The 16,826-nt window shown below is 33.9% G+C and overlaps 2 protein-coding genes across 3 annotated transcripts; both read right to left on the bottom strand.

Annotated features, from left to right (window-relative positions):
• Positions 1 to 211: 211 nt before the first annotated feature.
• Positions 212 to 11,948, bottom strand: LOC108483473 (protein unc-13 homolog). 2 transcript variants are annotated; one of them, XM_017786901.2, is made up of 26 exons: positions 11,414 to 11,948; positions 11,204 to 11,268; positions 10,563 to 10,830; positions 10,304 to 10,370; positions 9,994 to 10,144; positions 9,268 to 9,435; positions 8,697 to 8,795; positions 8,360 to 8,569; positions 8,134 to 8,235; positions 7,749 to 7,979; positions 7,522 to 7,599; positions 6,919 to 6,990; positions 6,659 to 6,838; positions 6,404 to 6,562; positions 5,602 to 5,694; positions 4,951 to 5,022; positions 4,527 to 4,644; positions 3,945 to 4,117; positions 3,075 to 3,159; positions 2,502 to 2,639; positions 2,266 to 2,372; positions 1,999 to 2,076; positions 1,823 to 1,918; positions 1,560 to 1,655; positions 1,295 to 1,478; positions 212 to 921 (listed from the first exon to the last, which is right to left on the bottom strand). In XM_017786901.2, exons 1-26 carry the CDS (start codon positions 11,613 to 11,615, stop codon positions 752 to 754), a joined length of 3,462 nt encoding a protein of 1,153 aa, XP_017642390.1. In that variant the 5' UTR covers positions 11,616 to 11,948; the 3' UTR covers positions 212 to 751. The 2 variants fall into 2 exon arrangements, with proteins under 2 accessions (XP_017642390.1, XP_052882222.1); XM_053026262.1 differs by lacking the exons at positions 11,204 to 11,268; positions 11,414 to 11,948 and having other exon boundaries at positions 10,304 to 10,381; positions 10,563 to 10,641; positions 10,734 to 10,830.
• A 1,198-nt stretch (positions 11,949 to 13,146) lies between these two features.
• Positions 13,147 to 16,385, bottom strand: LOC108483712 (E3 ubiquitin-protein ligase At4g11680-like). Its single transcript, XM_017787268.2, has 5 exons — positions 15,665 to 16,385; positions 14,757 to 14,879; positions 14,527 to 14,659; positions 13,828 to 13,992; positions 13,147 to 13,709 (listed from the first exon to the last, which is right to left on the bottom strand). Exons 1-5 carry the CDS (start codon positions 16,222 to 16,224, stop codon positions 13,542 to 13,544), a joined length of 1,149 nt encoding a protein of 382 aa, XP_017642757.2. The 5' UTR covers positions 16,225 to 16,385; the 3' UTR covers positions 13,147 to 13,541.
• Between the last annotated feature and the right edge of the window lie 441 nt (positions 16,386 to 16,826).

The raw sequence follows: 16,826 nt of genomic DNA, 5'->3' as shown, positions 1-16,826 counted from the left end.
TTATACACTTTTAAACCTTTAATTTTTATTATTTTATTCTTAACCCATATAACAACGGATAATACTAAGACGACATAATTATCCATTTTAATGAGTAGGGATAACAATAAATGAATTCAAGTCAACCTATAATATCATCAAATAGAGCAAAGGGAAGAAAATGAATTGACACTCATTTTCGGTAATAATAATTAAAAAAAAAAAGAGACAATTTTTCCACATAATTAATGGAAGATAATAAAAATTGATTAAAGTTGGCCTATTACATAATATAATTTTAGAAAAGGGAAGAAAATGAATGAAAACCGATGTCCTTTTACTACTTCAAACCCAAAATATTAGGATCTCCCATTCCCTTCAACAATTGCAACTAGCTAAAACATATGAAATGACAAAAACAAGAGCCAAAAAATGAAAGTTTACTGTTTGATCACTACTAAAACAAAACTTGGATAGGTATTTAGTTATTGGGGTAGGCCTCGTTTCTCTCGGTATTCTTGGTTTGGAGGGTAGATTTACACGAATTTGTACCGACAGAACATTACATTCATAAATAAGTTGTATGCATGATGCCTAAGTCTCTAATTAGTGTTACCACCATTGGCCTTCTTTACTTGCATGCAACTATAAATAAATTGGATTTAGGGACCCAGCTCATTTTCTAAGCACAAGGAGACAGCTAAAATGCTCTATTGAGATTTGATGAAGATATAAATAAAGGCCTATATGCAAACATGATTTTGCAGCTACATTACCTTCCAACATTTCTGATTTCGTTTGTTGCTCCTTGAATTTTCTTCTTCATCGATTTAAAACTACTTTGTCGTTTCTTGTTCCAGCGAATTGAGGTGCTTCGCTTGAGAACCTCCGACATACGAGGCAATCTCGAGGTCGAATCCACTAAGGGAGTATCGTCATAATCTAGTCAAGAATTGATCAGCCAAAATTTCAGTAGATGAAAACTATTGATAACCAAGAATTAATCATCAATTCAGTATGCAAACAGTTTATTGTGGCTTCCAACTCTCATTATGTAAAGCATTTGAACATACCCTAAAGCATAACAATTAAGCTGCTAAATTTCTGAACATCAATTAAGCAAATCTTTAGAGCTCATGTGTAGAGCAAAGGAAATACTATTACTGAACATTAATTAACGAGAACAGCCTGTAACATTAATTAAATGATAACTTTGTTTCTTGAATAGCCTGTTCTTTCGATTCATTCATATTTCTGGTAAATTGCTTATATTTCCAATAACACTTTTGTAGCTACACTGCATAGAAAGTATCACCTGAAGACATGGGTAGCTGATATTGCACTTTTAAGAACTTTGATGCCTCCCTATCTTTCTTGTGACATAATACTCGTATTAAAGTGTGAGCATCCCCCAAGTTTGTATGGCCTTGTTTGTCTGAATCTAATCCCATTGAAATGAGCTCACTTGCAGTCATTAGCATTTGAATAACAGTTTCGGTCTGCCAAAAAGCAATGATTAAACCAATGTACTACGAATTTTGCTATACACAAGAAACACTTAAAAGTATAAGCTGGCCAACCTGAAGAGAAAACATGTGAAGAATGCGTTCAGCAAATTTTGCTTCCTGCTCAACTAAAGACTCTGGAAGGCCTTCTCCATCGGCAATGAAAAATTCCTAGAATAAGACAATACACTTCTATTAGCTAGTAAATAATTCATAGAGATAATATCCTGAATACATGCATCAAGATTGTTGGCACTTTTTATAGAAAGTGTCTTGCTTATTGAACATGAATATACTATCGATCAAAGTGCATATGTATTTTTTCATGCAATACAAACCTTTAGTGTCAAAAGGTCTTCTTCCATAAGGATGATATCCGAATCAGAGAAGGCACGGCAAGGACCTCCATCAAGTAATACCCAAACAAAACCTTCCTGAGACATGATGGAAACAAAAATTTAAGTTGTGTAACAAGGGCATTAACGGATCACAGGAGGACAAGCCACGAGCATACCAGTGAAGCCTTATAAATACTTAAAACTACAACATCTCTAACAGCATCATCTATCACGCCACATACATTGTCCAGAACCTGCATTCAAGCTAGCCAACATTAGCACAATATATCTTTAAAGGGGTAGCAAAAAATTAAAACTAATGTGACATAGAAAAGAAATGTTTAAAAATTCCTACAAATATTCATAGGTGCAACCATGCACACAACAAAAGAGAGAAATAGAAAGATTGGAGAAGGCAGAAGCCATCTACTTTAGTGTCTTACCGTGTCGAAATCGGGAAGAAAATTCTCCAAACGAGTGCTTTCAACATTGCCGCGATATAAATGAAACAGGAATGCATCTCTAAGATCCCAAAACACAACTCTTGTTCCTAGAAGTTATTTAAATAGAAAGAAGTTGGAATTTAATAATAATAGTAATAATATAATCAATCCTCAGTAGCGAAGATTAGAAAATAAAAATGTTTTGCAGTCTTTAAAAGAAAATGAAAGCGGCTCACCAATCAGGTCACAAGTTTTTAGGCCAATATCTTTAGCAGTATCCCTGATGATGTTAAAGGTCGTACCAAAGAGTTCATCTACTGTTTCGTTATGTGTTAGTGAGTCACTCTCCAAAATCTCCACAGGCTCTTCTTCAGCTGGATGAAAGGAAGGAAACTATCAAGATCATGATAACCACAAAACTGTAGAAAGGAGGGAGGGATCAAATAAAATAAAATACGGAAGATCCTGAGAAATTATTATAACCATTATGAAAAAATGAATAAAAATGTCCTTCCAAAATCCAAATCTCAATTGTTAAGTTTCTTTTCACTTAAAAAGAAAGTTCATGTTGCATATGGCAACGCTCTTATGCTGTTTCATGTTGGTCTGTCCATCTCCTATAAATGATCATTCATATAAAACAACCAGAACTAGTGTGCAGTAATACTTCATCCAACTTTATGTGGTATAGACATCTTGCCTTTTCCAGTTGTACAATTAGCTTTTACTTCCAGAAATACATACATTCACGCCATCATTGCATCACGGCCTATGATTCCTGTTATTAGTTACATGCATATATAACTTACCCTGTGTTTGGTTAAGCGATGGCCTTACAGCTGCCCAAGAGTTTCGAATGTCATCTTCAAGAACACCAACCTGTTTCTGAATATACTGCATGGAAATAAGAATATGCAACAAGCAGAAGTTGACAGTATTCTGAGAATTTCGCATTGTAATACCCAAGATATAGATACATGACCCGTAACTAGAAATTATTATCACAAATAAAAGCCTAGTAATAGATCAAGAGAGTAAAAATAATTATCTCCAGTAAAACCACAGTGAAAATGCCATTTTGGAAATCTCGTAACTGCCAATATAGTTCTAAGCCAGCGTTTAAATCTTGCATACTGCAAATTTGAACCAATTCTACACCACATTTATTAAACCATGTACTCGATCCGGATAAAAAACAACTGGCTTACTTTTGGAGATTTACAAACAACTCAATGTTTTTGACAAGAAAATAAAGTAGAAATATCAAGTAATCCAAAAAAATTTTGGAAAAGGACCACATCAATACCTGCTAGGTATAAGAACGAATACAACCAAATCAAAGCAAAATATAGAATTCTTCAAAGACAGGAAAGCAACTTTGGTACATTACGTAAAAAGTCCTAATGGATTTTGAGCAATGTTGAAATGACTGATCTTAGGCTGCATTCAGATTAGACTTTCCTGTTCTAAACTCAATGCAGATTTAGCTCAGACTAAATAGTTTTCTGATTGAAGACAAAATTATGTGTTAAATCTTATATGTTCTTAGAAAGCTGAAAATTGATTTGCATAATCCCAAAGGACAGTTCCTGCAACAAGAGTGAACATACCCTAAATTTGTTTATTTGTAACAAAATACATTATAAGGTAATCAATACTTTTAAAAATGATCAGACTACCTGAAGGGTGTTCAGCCGGATGCAGAGTTTGGGTATTGTCAATTCATTCAATCTATCAATCATGATGTCATCTAAGATTTTGTACTCATTCAACCTCTTCTTAATTAGTGGAATAGCTGTCTCAGTGTAACGAGTCAAAGGAGGGGCCGATGGGTAGAGATGATTCTTCTCAACTGCAATATTTAATGTACCATCATCACCTTGTAAATTATATTAGGTAATATGAGCAATTGACAAGAAGAAACTTCCATAATCTAATAATATTAACAATAATGAAGAAAAGCACTGAGACTATCAATTGCAAAAAGAAAAAAACTTGGAAAGGCATACAGAAGATCCGTGACATTAAAAACACAAGCAAATAAACAAAGAGTAATTTGGATCCAGGCTACATAGCTACCACTAGATGTTTAACTACAACAAAAGAATTAGCTACACCCTAGCAGTACCAAGGATTTCAAAGAAAAGGTGTAGGCATAGAAAGGTTGCTTTCAGCTAATAACAATGAGGTAATAACCATCATGAAAATAATTACAAGATAATGCCATAACTTTCCCAAGCAAAATTCAACGATAGTACTACCTAACTGATTGAGAACTCTCTGCAGATATGCATCCAAACTGTGGAAAACTATAGATAGAAGGGCTTGCAGATGAGTAATGTCCAGAGGGAGATTCATTCCAAAGAGTTGATCCACTGTCTGCAAGTTAACACAGTTAAGTTAAACAAGAAACCATAAACCACAAATACAACTAAGCAAATAAGATTCAATTATTACAATTTAAATATAAAATAATAGAATTCAAATACGTGAAAAAGTTATTACTATCTTTCCTGGTTGAAGGTGCATTTACAGCTTTTATTTAGCACTCATGAAACTTAGTAAGGGTGAGATTCCTAAGGCAAGGATATCTATAGCATCAAAGAGCAATCTATGGAGATGGAAATTCCCACATATAAAAAACACATAAGAGAATTACAGGCCTTAAATCCAGAGATGGCATACCTCCTCCAATATCCTAAAAACTTCAACTATTGATGCTGCCTGCCTTTTATGAAATGACAACGGCTCCCAATCCTGCACATTACAAAAAGTAAGATGTGGTTTAACCATTGTTCCAGAGTTCCAGCAATTTTAATTTGAAACAACTCATGATAACTGTCTGTTAATAAGACAAACACAGGATACTTATATTTCATACATTCAAAAATGTTATCATATATCAGCATCAAATCCAATTAAGGATAAAAACAACCTACTTTGGCTCGAAAGGTAGGTCAAAATCATCATCTTCTGTCACTCATTGACAAAAGTAGCTCAAGAAAATAGAACCAAAGGGATTTGTGACCACAAAAATATTTTTAGAGGGAGAAAGAAAAGAACGGAGGCAAGAAGAAAGAAATATGTGTGAGTCTGTGCAATGAACACAAAAAAAGAGGAAAATTAAACAACATCAAAGACACAACAAATAAGAGCTAGAGACAAAGAAAAAAATAAGTCAACAAGTTCAGTTGTCAATATGAGTCAAATGTTTCATTTTCTCACTTTTGTCTCAAAAAATTCATAACCATGTACAGGTACAAATCTATACAGTCTCAGTATGAATTGATACCATCCTACTATACAGAATTAACAATATCCTACTATGGAACTAACCTCAAGTTCCAATGCTCTTCTTGTCCATTCCAATATGTGAGTATGCTGACCAATCACCCAATCAATAATTAATGGCCCTGAGACTTTTTCAATCTGCACACAAGTAAATCAAAATTAATACTCCACTTAGTCATCACGTTATTATCTAAACCCATACATCAAAAGCACTTTCTTTTGGAAATGTTTAGCTCCTAAATATTTCTCTGTGGAACATTTTCCAACCTGCACGATACCATTACCCACTCCACTACTTGCATCAACCTAAATAATATCGGATGCACAAAGAAAATTATGTTTAAGATCATCATTAATCCTAAATCAAAGTTTTTCTTTTATAACCAGAAGTCCCCAAGACAGCAAGTGAACCAATAAGCAAAATCATGTCCAGCTGTTGTCTGTAAAGAGCACCTCTCTGTATTTCAGTTAAGATATTATTCTTAAAAAAGGACCAAATAAGGATTGAATGACATGATATCGGTCACATTTAAATTAAGATCCAGGGGCCTTTAAAAAAATGATAGAATGTTAAATTATCAGACTAATGAGTTCAGAAAGTATTTAATCCTTAGAGAAAAACAATTGCTTCTCCATTGAAAAGAAAACACTAGCAAGTAATATGTGAACGATGAACAAAGAATAACACCAGAAAAATATAAAAAAGGTAATATTGCAGGAAGCAAACAACAAGGAGAAATACAATAACAGATACAAGATAGAATGATAATGCAGAGACATAAATTTACAAACATGATTCAAAACACTTTGATAAGTAATACAGAATCCTAAAATGCAAACAAATAACCTGATAATGGTCCAAATATGGTCTAGGAGAGTGCTGCACTTTCTGTTCCTCAAGAGCAGAAGTATAAAGTTGGCCAAGTTCGTTGTCCAGGGCATAGGCAGCAGCAAGCACTGATCTAGCATCTTCAGATAAAGATGAGACTCCCTTTAGGAATGGAATCTACACATTGACAAGAATAGTCTCCCAGTAAAGATACAGCATACTACCAAATATAAGTTCAACTAAAAGAGACTGTTTCATTTAAAAGAAACAAACCAGTCTTTCCCCAAAAAATTGGTGTAGTTTCTGCACTGAAATCATCATAGATTCAGGAGACCACTGACGCAATACTGGGAAAAATATTTTTAACTCCCTGTCAGCAATTAGTCTTAGTTGGTTTGCAAGTAGAGCCAATGGATGTGTCCTTTCTTTAGATTCAAGAACAGTAATTGCCACCTAAAAATATAAACAGCTTTAATTGACTATCCATAAAGAAATCTATACATGTATATATCTATAGTTATAAAAATACTCACCCTCCCAATCGCAGCTTCAACAGACCTCTCTACATAACGTTTAATTTTCTCACGAGAAGCATTGACAATTACCTGCATGGAGGAAAAATTGTCATTAGATATACATAAGCTTCATCCTCAAATGGTAAGAAAGAGGCACTTGTTAAACCACTTCTTACTTTTTGGTGTATCATTATGGCTGAGCTCTTTTCAGTTGGACAATTTGGTGTTCGATCTGGGCTTTTTTATGTCCAACTAAAAAGAACTCAGCCAAGAGGAAAACACGGTTCATGCTATGAGTAAATTGCTTACTCACGACAGAATTGGGTAGCCATCTGATATGACCTTAGTAATAAGAGAAAACTTTGTATATGTTCAACTTCTTGCATAATAAACCAAGTGAAGCTGTAGTCAAACACAATAATATTGTCTGACAAAGCTCAAGCCAAAAGTAACATGCTATATTGAACTTGAGATTTGCCCAATTTTTGAATATTTACATCAATACAAGCTTCATCTTTTTACAAGTTCCAGATTTTAAAAACTTATCAGGTCATATAAATAACATGTTTCATTGAACAACCAAACATGTATGTAACTGAGCACCATCATGGTCAACCCTACCTTATCAGCACAATCAGCAGAACTGAGCATTCCTATAGTCGATGCCAAAGCCACCACTTTTTTGAAGTGAACAGGTTTCTGTGAAAAAAAGTTCGTAATTAACAGGTATAGAGTTCCATATTCACCCATAATCAGACAATAAAAACTAAAATAGAATAAAATTATTGAACAAAAGGGTGTGCTTGGAAATAGAACCAAGAAAAAATTTAGCCAAACTAGCAACAAACCTCACTAAAATGTAGATGATAATCTTGTAGTTTACTGTCACACCAAGTGCCTATGGACAGGAAAATGGACTGCACCAGATTTAGCTTTTTTTGACTGCCATTTCTTTCCTTTAAACATGTTATACTATTCATATATTGCCCTTCATTACAGTCATCTTCTTTAGCAGATACAACTCTCTGCAACTGAAGAACAGCATGCTCCAACAGAGTGCCTTCAGCAGTGTCAACAAACTTCAATAGAGAAAATATCAATGGTTAAAAAGTTCATAATAAACAAAAACTTTAATGACTTGAACACATAAATGAGTCGTAAATCAAAGATGATATATCATTGCTAAAGGATAAAGTTATGCAACAACAAACATTACAAAAACATAAGACATACCTGTTGAACAAGAGCCCACCCATATAGAGCATCATGCAATTTATCAGTGATGCCTAAGGTGGACCAAGTCAGTTTTATAAGTGACAGTATTGCATCTGCTTCCTAGCAAAATTTTGAAATAACAAACTCATCAACATAAAAAGTAAATATTCTAGAAGTAATCACAAAAACTGTGCAAACAAAAAATCAAGCCAACAACAATATGACCAAGGATCTGCGTTGGCACCTCTATGAGTTGGCCTTCATCAAGAATGTCAAAAACGCCATTCAATAATTTCTCATAAAGTCTAATGTTCAAATGATAAGCAGCTTGCCAGTAATAGGTTTCATTTTGCAGACCAAACTTCCCCTGCTGGAAGAACGCTTTTGATGCCACCTGTCTAATAGATGATATAATCTCAACTCGTTGAGCAGGAGACATTGCAACATCCCATTCCTAGAGCATCCAATGAACCAAGAATGTCAATTTAAATAATGATAAGTGACAATTACAATTGAATTTGAAGCCATCTCGGTGCCACGAGTAATTCTCCATGAATATTTAAAATCCACACAAAGCATACCTTTGTATCTCTAATCTTTGCAAGACAGGATTTAATGATTACACGTTCTGTTTCCGGAAGTTCAGCTGAGAAATATAGAAGTTCTTCTAGTATATTCACCTACAGAAATAATAATAATAATAATAAAACAGCACAGTGAGTTCTATGCTTGGAGAAGTTACCATTTTACATTTTTTTTTTTTTTGTAAATTTAATAACCACAATATTTAGGTTCAATATAAACAAACACATGCATACCTGTGCAGATTTTACAACAAAGTTCTGGTAGATAATTCAAAAATATATTGTAATAGAGCTAATGCTTCACTAGGGAAGTTCTTTAAGCTTAATCACCGTCTATAGAAATATATTTTGATATAACCAAAGTTGGTCGAGGAACCATGATTTTGATGAAGTGATCCAAACAACATTCCTATATGCCAGCACAGCTACTGCGGCCTTAATAAGTTTAGCTTTACAAATACATTATATAAGTTGCATTTATTGAAGTTCTGAACTCCAACTAAAAGATATTTAGTTCACTATATAAAAAAATAAGGCTAATAAAACAATACAAAAAAGTTGATAATACCTGTCTACTCTTCCATTGTATATAAGATTTTTCATTAGGAAAATCAGATCTGAAAATGCCAATGAGGAGCTCTAATGAGATTTGAGGCAGATCAATTTGCCCACATGTTCTTCTTGCAGTAAGTTGTACCATATTTCGCCGAATACATGCATCCATTGCTTCTGAAATCTAGTAAAGGGGAGTATTTACTACTAAAATTTAACCAAACAATACAAAAAAAAAAAAACCAAAAACAAAAACAAAAGGATAAAACGATAGCAAACATAGTGCACACGAGGTTGACTGACTTCAAGTTGGGACGAATAGTATGGTTGATTAACAAATTGTCGAATAACCAATCTGAATATCTTCATCAGATTTTTTTTCTTATTCAGTACTTATGATACTTATATTTTTATTTATTGGATCACAACTAGTTAAATGGACGAGAATTAAATTTTAATACTTAGAAATTTCAAATAACTTTACCATCATAAAACACTAACTACTAGTAGCATGATAAACTAATGACTATAAAAAGACAAGTATCAAGTCTTTTCACACCCATAGCCAACACAATATACACTTGATACGTGGATTCAAGAAGTTTCTACAAGACCTGGTTTCATGTAACATGGATAGTAACAAGAACTTCAAAAGTATAATTGTATTTTCTCAAACAGCTATACCTATATCTACAAGATACAACTGAAGTTATACCAGAAAAGAAGAAGATTTATAGCTTGCCTGCATTTGTGCACGAATAGTATCAACAAGTTCTGAATGTCTTTCTGACAGCTGAGGTCGTGAATGTGGTTTTTCCCTTTTACTCTTTAATCTAGACAGAAATTTTGAATTCTTTTCTTTCTTCCTATCCTCAACTGGAAACATTTCAACCCTGATAACAAAAATAAATGAGCTAGAGATGACAACCAGACATCAAGTTGAGACAAAGATATTAGGACACAATCATCGGATTTACTTGAAATCACATCAGATCAAATGTACTAGAAACCACTGATACTCATATACACAGGCGGGGAAAGAGAGAGAGTACCCAGAAAAATACATAGATGCAAGCAATAACTCGTAGGCTGATTCCCGCAAGTCATCATCAGACAATCCTTCAAAAATCCTGAAGTTATGTATCAGTTTATTCAAACAAGAAATGCTAAGACAAGTTATAAATATTAGCATCCTTAAGGCATTGTTTGTACCAGTAAATATATGGCAGTAAATAAAAATTAGACAAACATTTCATAAATGTTTTATAAACTTCTGAATTAAATTTTAATATAAGTTTATCCAACCAATACCTGTTTTGAGGGTAGGTAACCCAAGAGAAGGTATTCCAGAATCCCTGAAAGAAGCCCTAGCTGCAGCTGCTTCTGCTTTCTGTTTCAAACCATAGTCATCCCCATGAGTTTCAACACTCTTCATGTCGAAAGAATCCAGCTTACTGGATGAAGATGAAGCATGGTTATTACTGCTAACACTAGTTGAAGGAGGCACCCGCCGAGGAGGAGATCCAGCTATATCTGGATCAGAAGTAAGAAAATACGAATCTCCTAATTTAGAATGAATCTGCAATTTAAGAAACAAAGAAATTAAAAACATATATTAGTAATAGTAAAAACATAGTTTAAGACTTCAAGTCAATAGTGCATCTTTTATTCGCTGCAAGTAATTCCAGCATTAAAGACCAAACTAATTCTCCAAACTCTAATGGCACAAGTTGCACATTTCTAGTTTAGCTTAAAAACTACTCATTCCTAATAACAGTTCTAAATTCTAATTGTTGAAAACCTAATCTCAAATTATTCCACAAGCACGTGAAAGTATTGCAATAACAGAGGAGAAAAAAATAAATAAGTACCATTTACAAATTCGCTAGAGCACAAAGCAAACAGTAAAAGACTTAATATGTACTACAACTAAAATGAGATAAGGTGATTACCATTATTGGATGAGCAGATTCTGCATGGTACTTCTTAGAAGCTTCAGAAACATCAACGATTCCACCTGAAAATAAGTACATGAAAAGAAACAACTAAACACGGATGATTCTAGAAACTACTAATCACTATTTCCAGCTGATTTCCTTCTTTTTCTTTTCCTTCTCGTCCGATTTCTCGGAAATGAAAGTAAAACGAAAGGAAACATATACCAGATTTAATACAGTGGAGGATGTAATCGGCACTGAGTTTGTCGAAGTCGGCCTCGGAGAGAGAAGTGGAGCCGGACGGCGTCCGTACTTCCTCTATCAAACCGGAAGATAACAAAAACTCCAAGAGCTTCCGGCGATCGCGACGGTAACGTTGTAGCAGAGAATCCTGCTCCATTTTTATCCGTCGTCCGGTTATACACATAAAAATTAGGCCAAATTACAAATACAAGTCCATGTTTAATTGCTTATTGACCTAAAAATTTTGAATTTTCAGACGCTTAAAAGAAATCCTTTTCCTTTTACTGTATTGATTGGGAAGAAAATGGATTTCATAATTTCATTACACTACACACACCAAAAAGAAAAAAGTGTCCATATCGGGGAGCGCGAAAAGCCGAGTCCAAAAGGACAATTTTGATGGCGGAGATTGTTTCTTTACCAGCCTTTTGTCCCCTGTATCATGCTTATTTGCATTTTCCACCCTTTATGTTCTCCTTATTTATATTTTTCAACCCGACTTTATTTTTTATTATCGCGCGCCGGAGATTTTCGGATGTTGTATTTATTTTATGTGTAATTACATTCACGCTTATAAACTATTAATAAGTTTACATTTTAATTATTTAAGCTTAAAAAAATATAAAATGGTCTAAAAATCGTTCAAAAGTATGCTTTCGTTTACATCAAGTGAAAATTGTCTTTCTTTTTCTCTTTTACAGTTCCTTTTTTCCATAGAACAGCTTTAAACTTCTTAAATTTTTAAACTAAAATCGAAACAACTTTTTTTTATGATCTTCGACACTGATTATTAGATCAACTTGAATTTAAAGTATATTCTTTTACTTATCGATGAGTATTAACCCACTATACTAAACTTTGGTTCATTAATTGGAGCTTACTAATCGAACTATAAAAAAAATTACATAAAAACTTTTGCATAATTCAATGACCATTTTATAACTTTTTAATGTTAAATAACTAAAACGTAAATTTATTAATAAATTAATAACTTTAAGAGTAAATTACTCTTATTTTATTTAAATGGCTATTTGTGTTTGACCATCTCAAAGTATAATTTAAATTTTAAAATGTTTCCAATAACATTTTATCAATTTAGGTGTTAAAATCATGTTAAATCTGACCTACAGTATTTTGAAATCATCTAGATAAATTTTAAAGAATGGTGTCCTTTTCAAATAGTTGATGTGGTATTTACATTACATGTTTTAAATACTATTTTAGCATTACATTTTAGCTTAGTTTATATTTAATGACAATACCTTAAAATTCAATTAAAATAAAATGTTTTAAAGATTGTTTTAAAATCTGGACAACATTTTTTTAATAATTTTATTATAAGTTCGATCATATCTAAAATTACTCAAAGTCCTTTTGCATTAAATTGACAATAATACTTATGATAATCGAGCTAAAACCAAAATAAAAATTCCACCAAAAGATCAAAAAGAAAGGATTTTTTTTTTGAAAAATATAATCTAAATATATATCCGAAATATAATTAGGGTAAGTTTAGATGAGCGATTGGGTGTAATGTATTTAGCTTACCTTTTGTTTCACGCTATAATATTTAATCTCATTGCGATTCGCTGTTTTGACACTAAACGCAGCTAAACGCGCCGCCCATCTAAACCCACTCTTAACCTACTATAACTTTCCGTGTATGAAAACAAAAAGTAGAAATAAAAAATCTCATGGATTTTGGAAGCTGAATATTCTCATGCAAAATAGTATGTTATACATAATACTAAAACATTTCGTAACAACAGAAAGTTCCATCTAAAGACAGTATACAGAACTACAAACAACAGAAAGAAAAGCTGGAACCGTGACCCATTCTCAACTTGGTTAGTGCTTGGATGCCCCGGGAAACATCAATATACACGACAACTCCATGAAGGACCTAGCTAAAACAAGTGTATCATTGACTGTCACCGGCACTAAGAGAAACTACAACAACATCTACATCTACCACAACAACAAGAACAACAATAATAGAATAGCCTGGATCGGACTACATGAAATATTCTGCATTATAATGCTCTCGAGCTAAAATCCCTATGCAAAGGTCTTAGACGTGACTGTAAATGATTGTTTTATTTTTGGTTCTTCACACTTCCTCTTGGGAACTACTCTTTAAAATGTTGTACTTGCAGAGAGGACAGGTAGCATTTATGTATAGCCACTTATCTACACAGGCACAGTGGAAATGGTGGCGACAAGGAAGTTCCCTTAGCTCAACTCCATCCTCGTAAGCAGAAAGGCAGATGCAACATTCCTATAAATCAAACCAAGAATTAATATAAGTAGGGTATTTGAATAACCAAGTCGGGCAAATCATACGAGGAAGGAGAAATGAATAAACAGGGAAAAGAGAGAGAGTGAAATCAACTCACTGCATCATCCTGGGAAAGCACTTGTTCCATGGGGGAATCAGTACCGCATTCAATCATAATTCCCCCAACAGGTCCTTGGACATCACCAGCAGGTTTCTCATTATCACCAATTTTTTGAAACTTGAATTTCGACAACTGATCAATTTCTTCCTTGGAAGCTCCTTCCTGATTCGACAGTCATATTAAGCAAGTAAAGAGAAAGGTAAACCGACACGGAGAATATAACATCCTACAAAAGATCTAAGCAAATGCCATCTTAGTTGTCTTTGTAATTTTCAACTTAAACTTTCCAGTAAAATGCGGAAAGTTAAGTAAGTATCTTTTCACATGTAAATATATAAGAACTGGGAGCATGGACATCAAGTAAAATTCAACACACAAAACGTGTATCTCACACAAAAGGCCGTCATTCTATTGTATCAACTTTCCAAAAACTAACCTCTATCAACTTCCTTTAAATCCACTGTGATAAGACAATCATCTCAACTGAATTGGATTCATGCACGAAAATGAAGAGGCATTCCCCATACAAACTTGATGATTCTAAGTTAACTTTAAAGTTTAACAAGCTTTTTACCTCCGCTAATCATACCATTTGAAAGGCCAGCACAAAGCTAAAGCATCTAATGCACAAACAAATTAACATGGCATATAAAAAAATCACGAAAATCTTACATGCAAATAGGATTTGAAAGTTACCTGATCTGCCACAGCATATAGGATGGCAATAATACATGGAAGACAGCAGCAAACAGCAATGCCAATGATGCATGCCAAAGCAACGCAGAAAACAACAAAGAACACATCAAAAGCAAGAAAAATTATACAAAGCCTGCAGAAAATATAGCATTAAAAGAGTTAAGATTGCGTTACCAAGTAAACCTTTAAACACCAAAAAATCAGCACGAAAAAATGACACAAGAACTAACCAATAAAGCTGGGGGGAGCCATGTGCCAATGCTTGGCCACCTAAAGATACCCAATAGAATCCAGTGATCCACCAGACGAATGAAAACATAGTATTTGCAGATTCAAGATGCTTTGCAACATTGCTGAAAACATCAATTTGAAATGATTAGCCACTAACCACAGGTTTCCAGTATCACATACAACATAAGCTATAATCGGGTAAAAGTACCATGGAGGCCCTTATATTAGAAGTCAGATTGCATTTTGCCCCTCTACTAAAAAAATGGGCAAATTAGTCCCTGTACATTGGATCAAAGGGCAAAATGATCCTTCTGTTAAGATATCTATCTATTTCTACAGTTACAAATTGGTCCCTATACATCATCATGAGATAAGCATTATTCTAGCAGCTACACCAGTTTTTGACAGTAGAATTGGATGAAATTTTTAACAAAAAGGACCAGTTTGCTCTTTAATCTAACGTACAAAGACTAATTCGCCCAATTTTTGGGTAAAGGGTGCAAAATGCAATCTAACTCTTACTACAAGGGCCTCCATGATACTTTTACCACTGTAATGGGTGAGGTTAGATATATACATGGAACATTGAAAAACAGTCACACATGCCAAAGATCATAATAAGGATTTCCAGCACTTGATTCAACTAATGCCAACCACATAGGGCAGATTCTCATAACTCACTACAACTTCAATATCGAATTTGAATGTTCAAATTAACTCCACAAAGCACAAATAAAATTCCCAAAATGACTAATGAAACATAATCTCGGTTATCACTGCATAAGTAATATCTTCCATCTTAACCTAACAATTAACCAATAAGAAACAATATCTGAAAAGTAACCCAAAACTATCATTAACTTCTAAATCATCGAAGACCAATATAGCTTTTATTATAAATGTCTACCTTCCATTATCTTCTTCCAGTTGGGCAAACGTTACGTACTGCTCTGATTCAACTCCCGATCCCGAGCTCAAAACACCATCCTCCCCTGCATTAAATCGACTATACTCCATGCTCTGCCGCCTCCTACGCCGCTTGTACTCCACACAAACACAAACCATATGCAACAAACACTGAAAAGCATACCCAATTATCCAAAGCCTCAACGGCATCTCGGGGTTTTCATCACGGCTCAAGAACAAGACCCCAGCTGCCACCGCAACGAAAGCAAAATTCCAGATGACATCGAGAATCACCACGGGTTTCGAATAAGCCCAATCGCTCTGGCGTTCCTCCAGCTGCTCGGCGGCGGTCTCTCGAACAAGCATAGATGGCTCGCGCATCGATCTTCGGCTTGTGGCTCGGCGCATGAACCGAGCCGCTTCACGAAGGCTCTGACGACGCACTGATGGACGCGTGGCGGAGTCGGGACGTGACACGGTGGTTGTTGTTGATGAGAGGAAGGGAGTGGTGTTGGTGATGTCATCGGCAGAGGATCTGTTCGTTGGAGTCGTCGAAGTCATTTCGGTGAGAACTCTTGAACTTTTCTGACTTAAACCTTTTTTTTCTTTTTTGGACAATTCTGATTTAACTTTCGGCACATAGAATGTTTTGGATAATTAATAAAATACAAATATAACTGGATTTGAAAGGAATACAGCTTTCTAACCTTTTTTATGTAGTCATGGAAAAAATAAATATTTATGGAATTCTAGCAATTTGTTATAAGATTTAAATATGTGAATTAACTTTTAACTCTATTGGCATAATTATTATTATTAATACAATAGAATATAAATTTAAAATAATTCTAAATATCATATAAAAAGAATAGATATGATCTGAATTTATAATAAATTTATTAAAAAAGATTTAAATGTAAAGTATAATTAATAATTCATTGATGTTCACGAAAGTCAAGCTCAAAGTTTAATTGTTTGACCAAATAATATATTTGGTTATTGATTCAACTAACCTACTAAATGGAAGTTGACAACCATCAATATGGTAAAAAAATTATTCTTTTTTTTACTTTATTAGAAATGCTTTTAAGAATTTTTGAATTTTAATATTATTCTTTTGTGATCTTTTTAACGGTGAGATGATTAAGTTATTTATATCAGAT

The sequence above is a fragment of the Gossypium arboreum genome, chromosome 1, assembly GCF_025698485.1.
Source record: "Gossypium arboreum isolate Shixiya-1 chromosome 1, ASM2569848v2, whole genome shotgun sequence".
Lineage (NCBI taxonomy): Eukaryota > Viridiplantae > Streptophyta > Magnoliopsida > Malvales > Malvaceae > Gossypium > Gossypium arboreum.
Note: the sequence above shows the minus strand (reverse complement) of the source record. Positions and strands in the feature narration are given on the sequence as shown.

Coding starts and splice junctions, on each gene's coding strand:
- LOC108483473 (XM_017786901.2), bottom strand. CDS start 11,615: ATGTGTATAACCGGACGACGGATAAAAATGGAGCAGGATTCTCTGCTA. Junction 6,839..6,918: donor TTGAAGCTGCGATTGGGAGG/GTGAGTATTTTT, acceptor TTATATTTTTAG/GTGGCAATTACTGTTCTTGA. Junction 2,077..2,265: donor TTCTTCCCGATTTCGACACG/GTAAGACACTAA, acceptor GCTTGAATGCAG/GTTCTGGACAATGTATGTGG.
- LOC108483712 (XM_017787268.2), bottom strand. CDS start 16,224: ATGACTTCGACGACTCCAACGAACAGATCCTCTGCCGATGACATCACC. Junction 14,660..14,756: donor GGCTCCCCCCAGCTTTATTG/GTTAGTTCTTGT, acceptor TATTTTCTGCAG/GCTTTGTATAATTTTTCTTG. Junction 13,993..14,526: donor TATATGCTGTGGCAGATCAG/GTAACTTTCAAA, acceptor CTGTCGAATCAG/GAAGGAGCTTCCAAGGAAGA.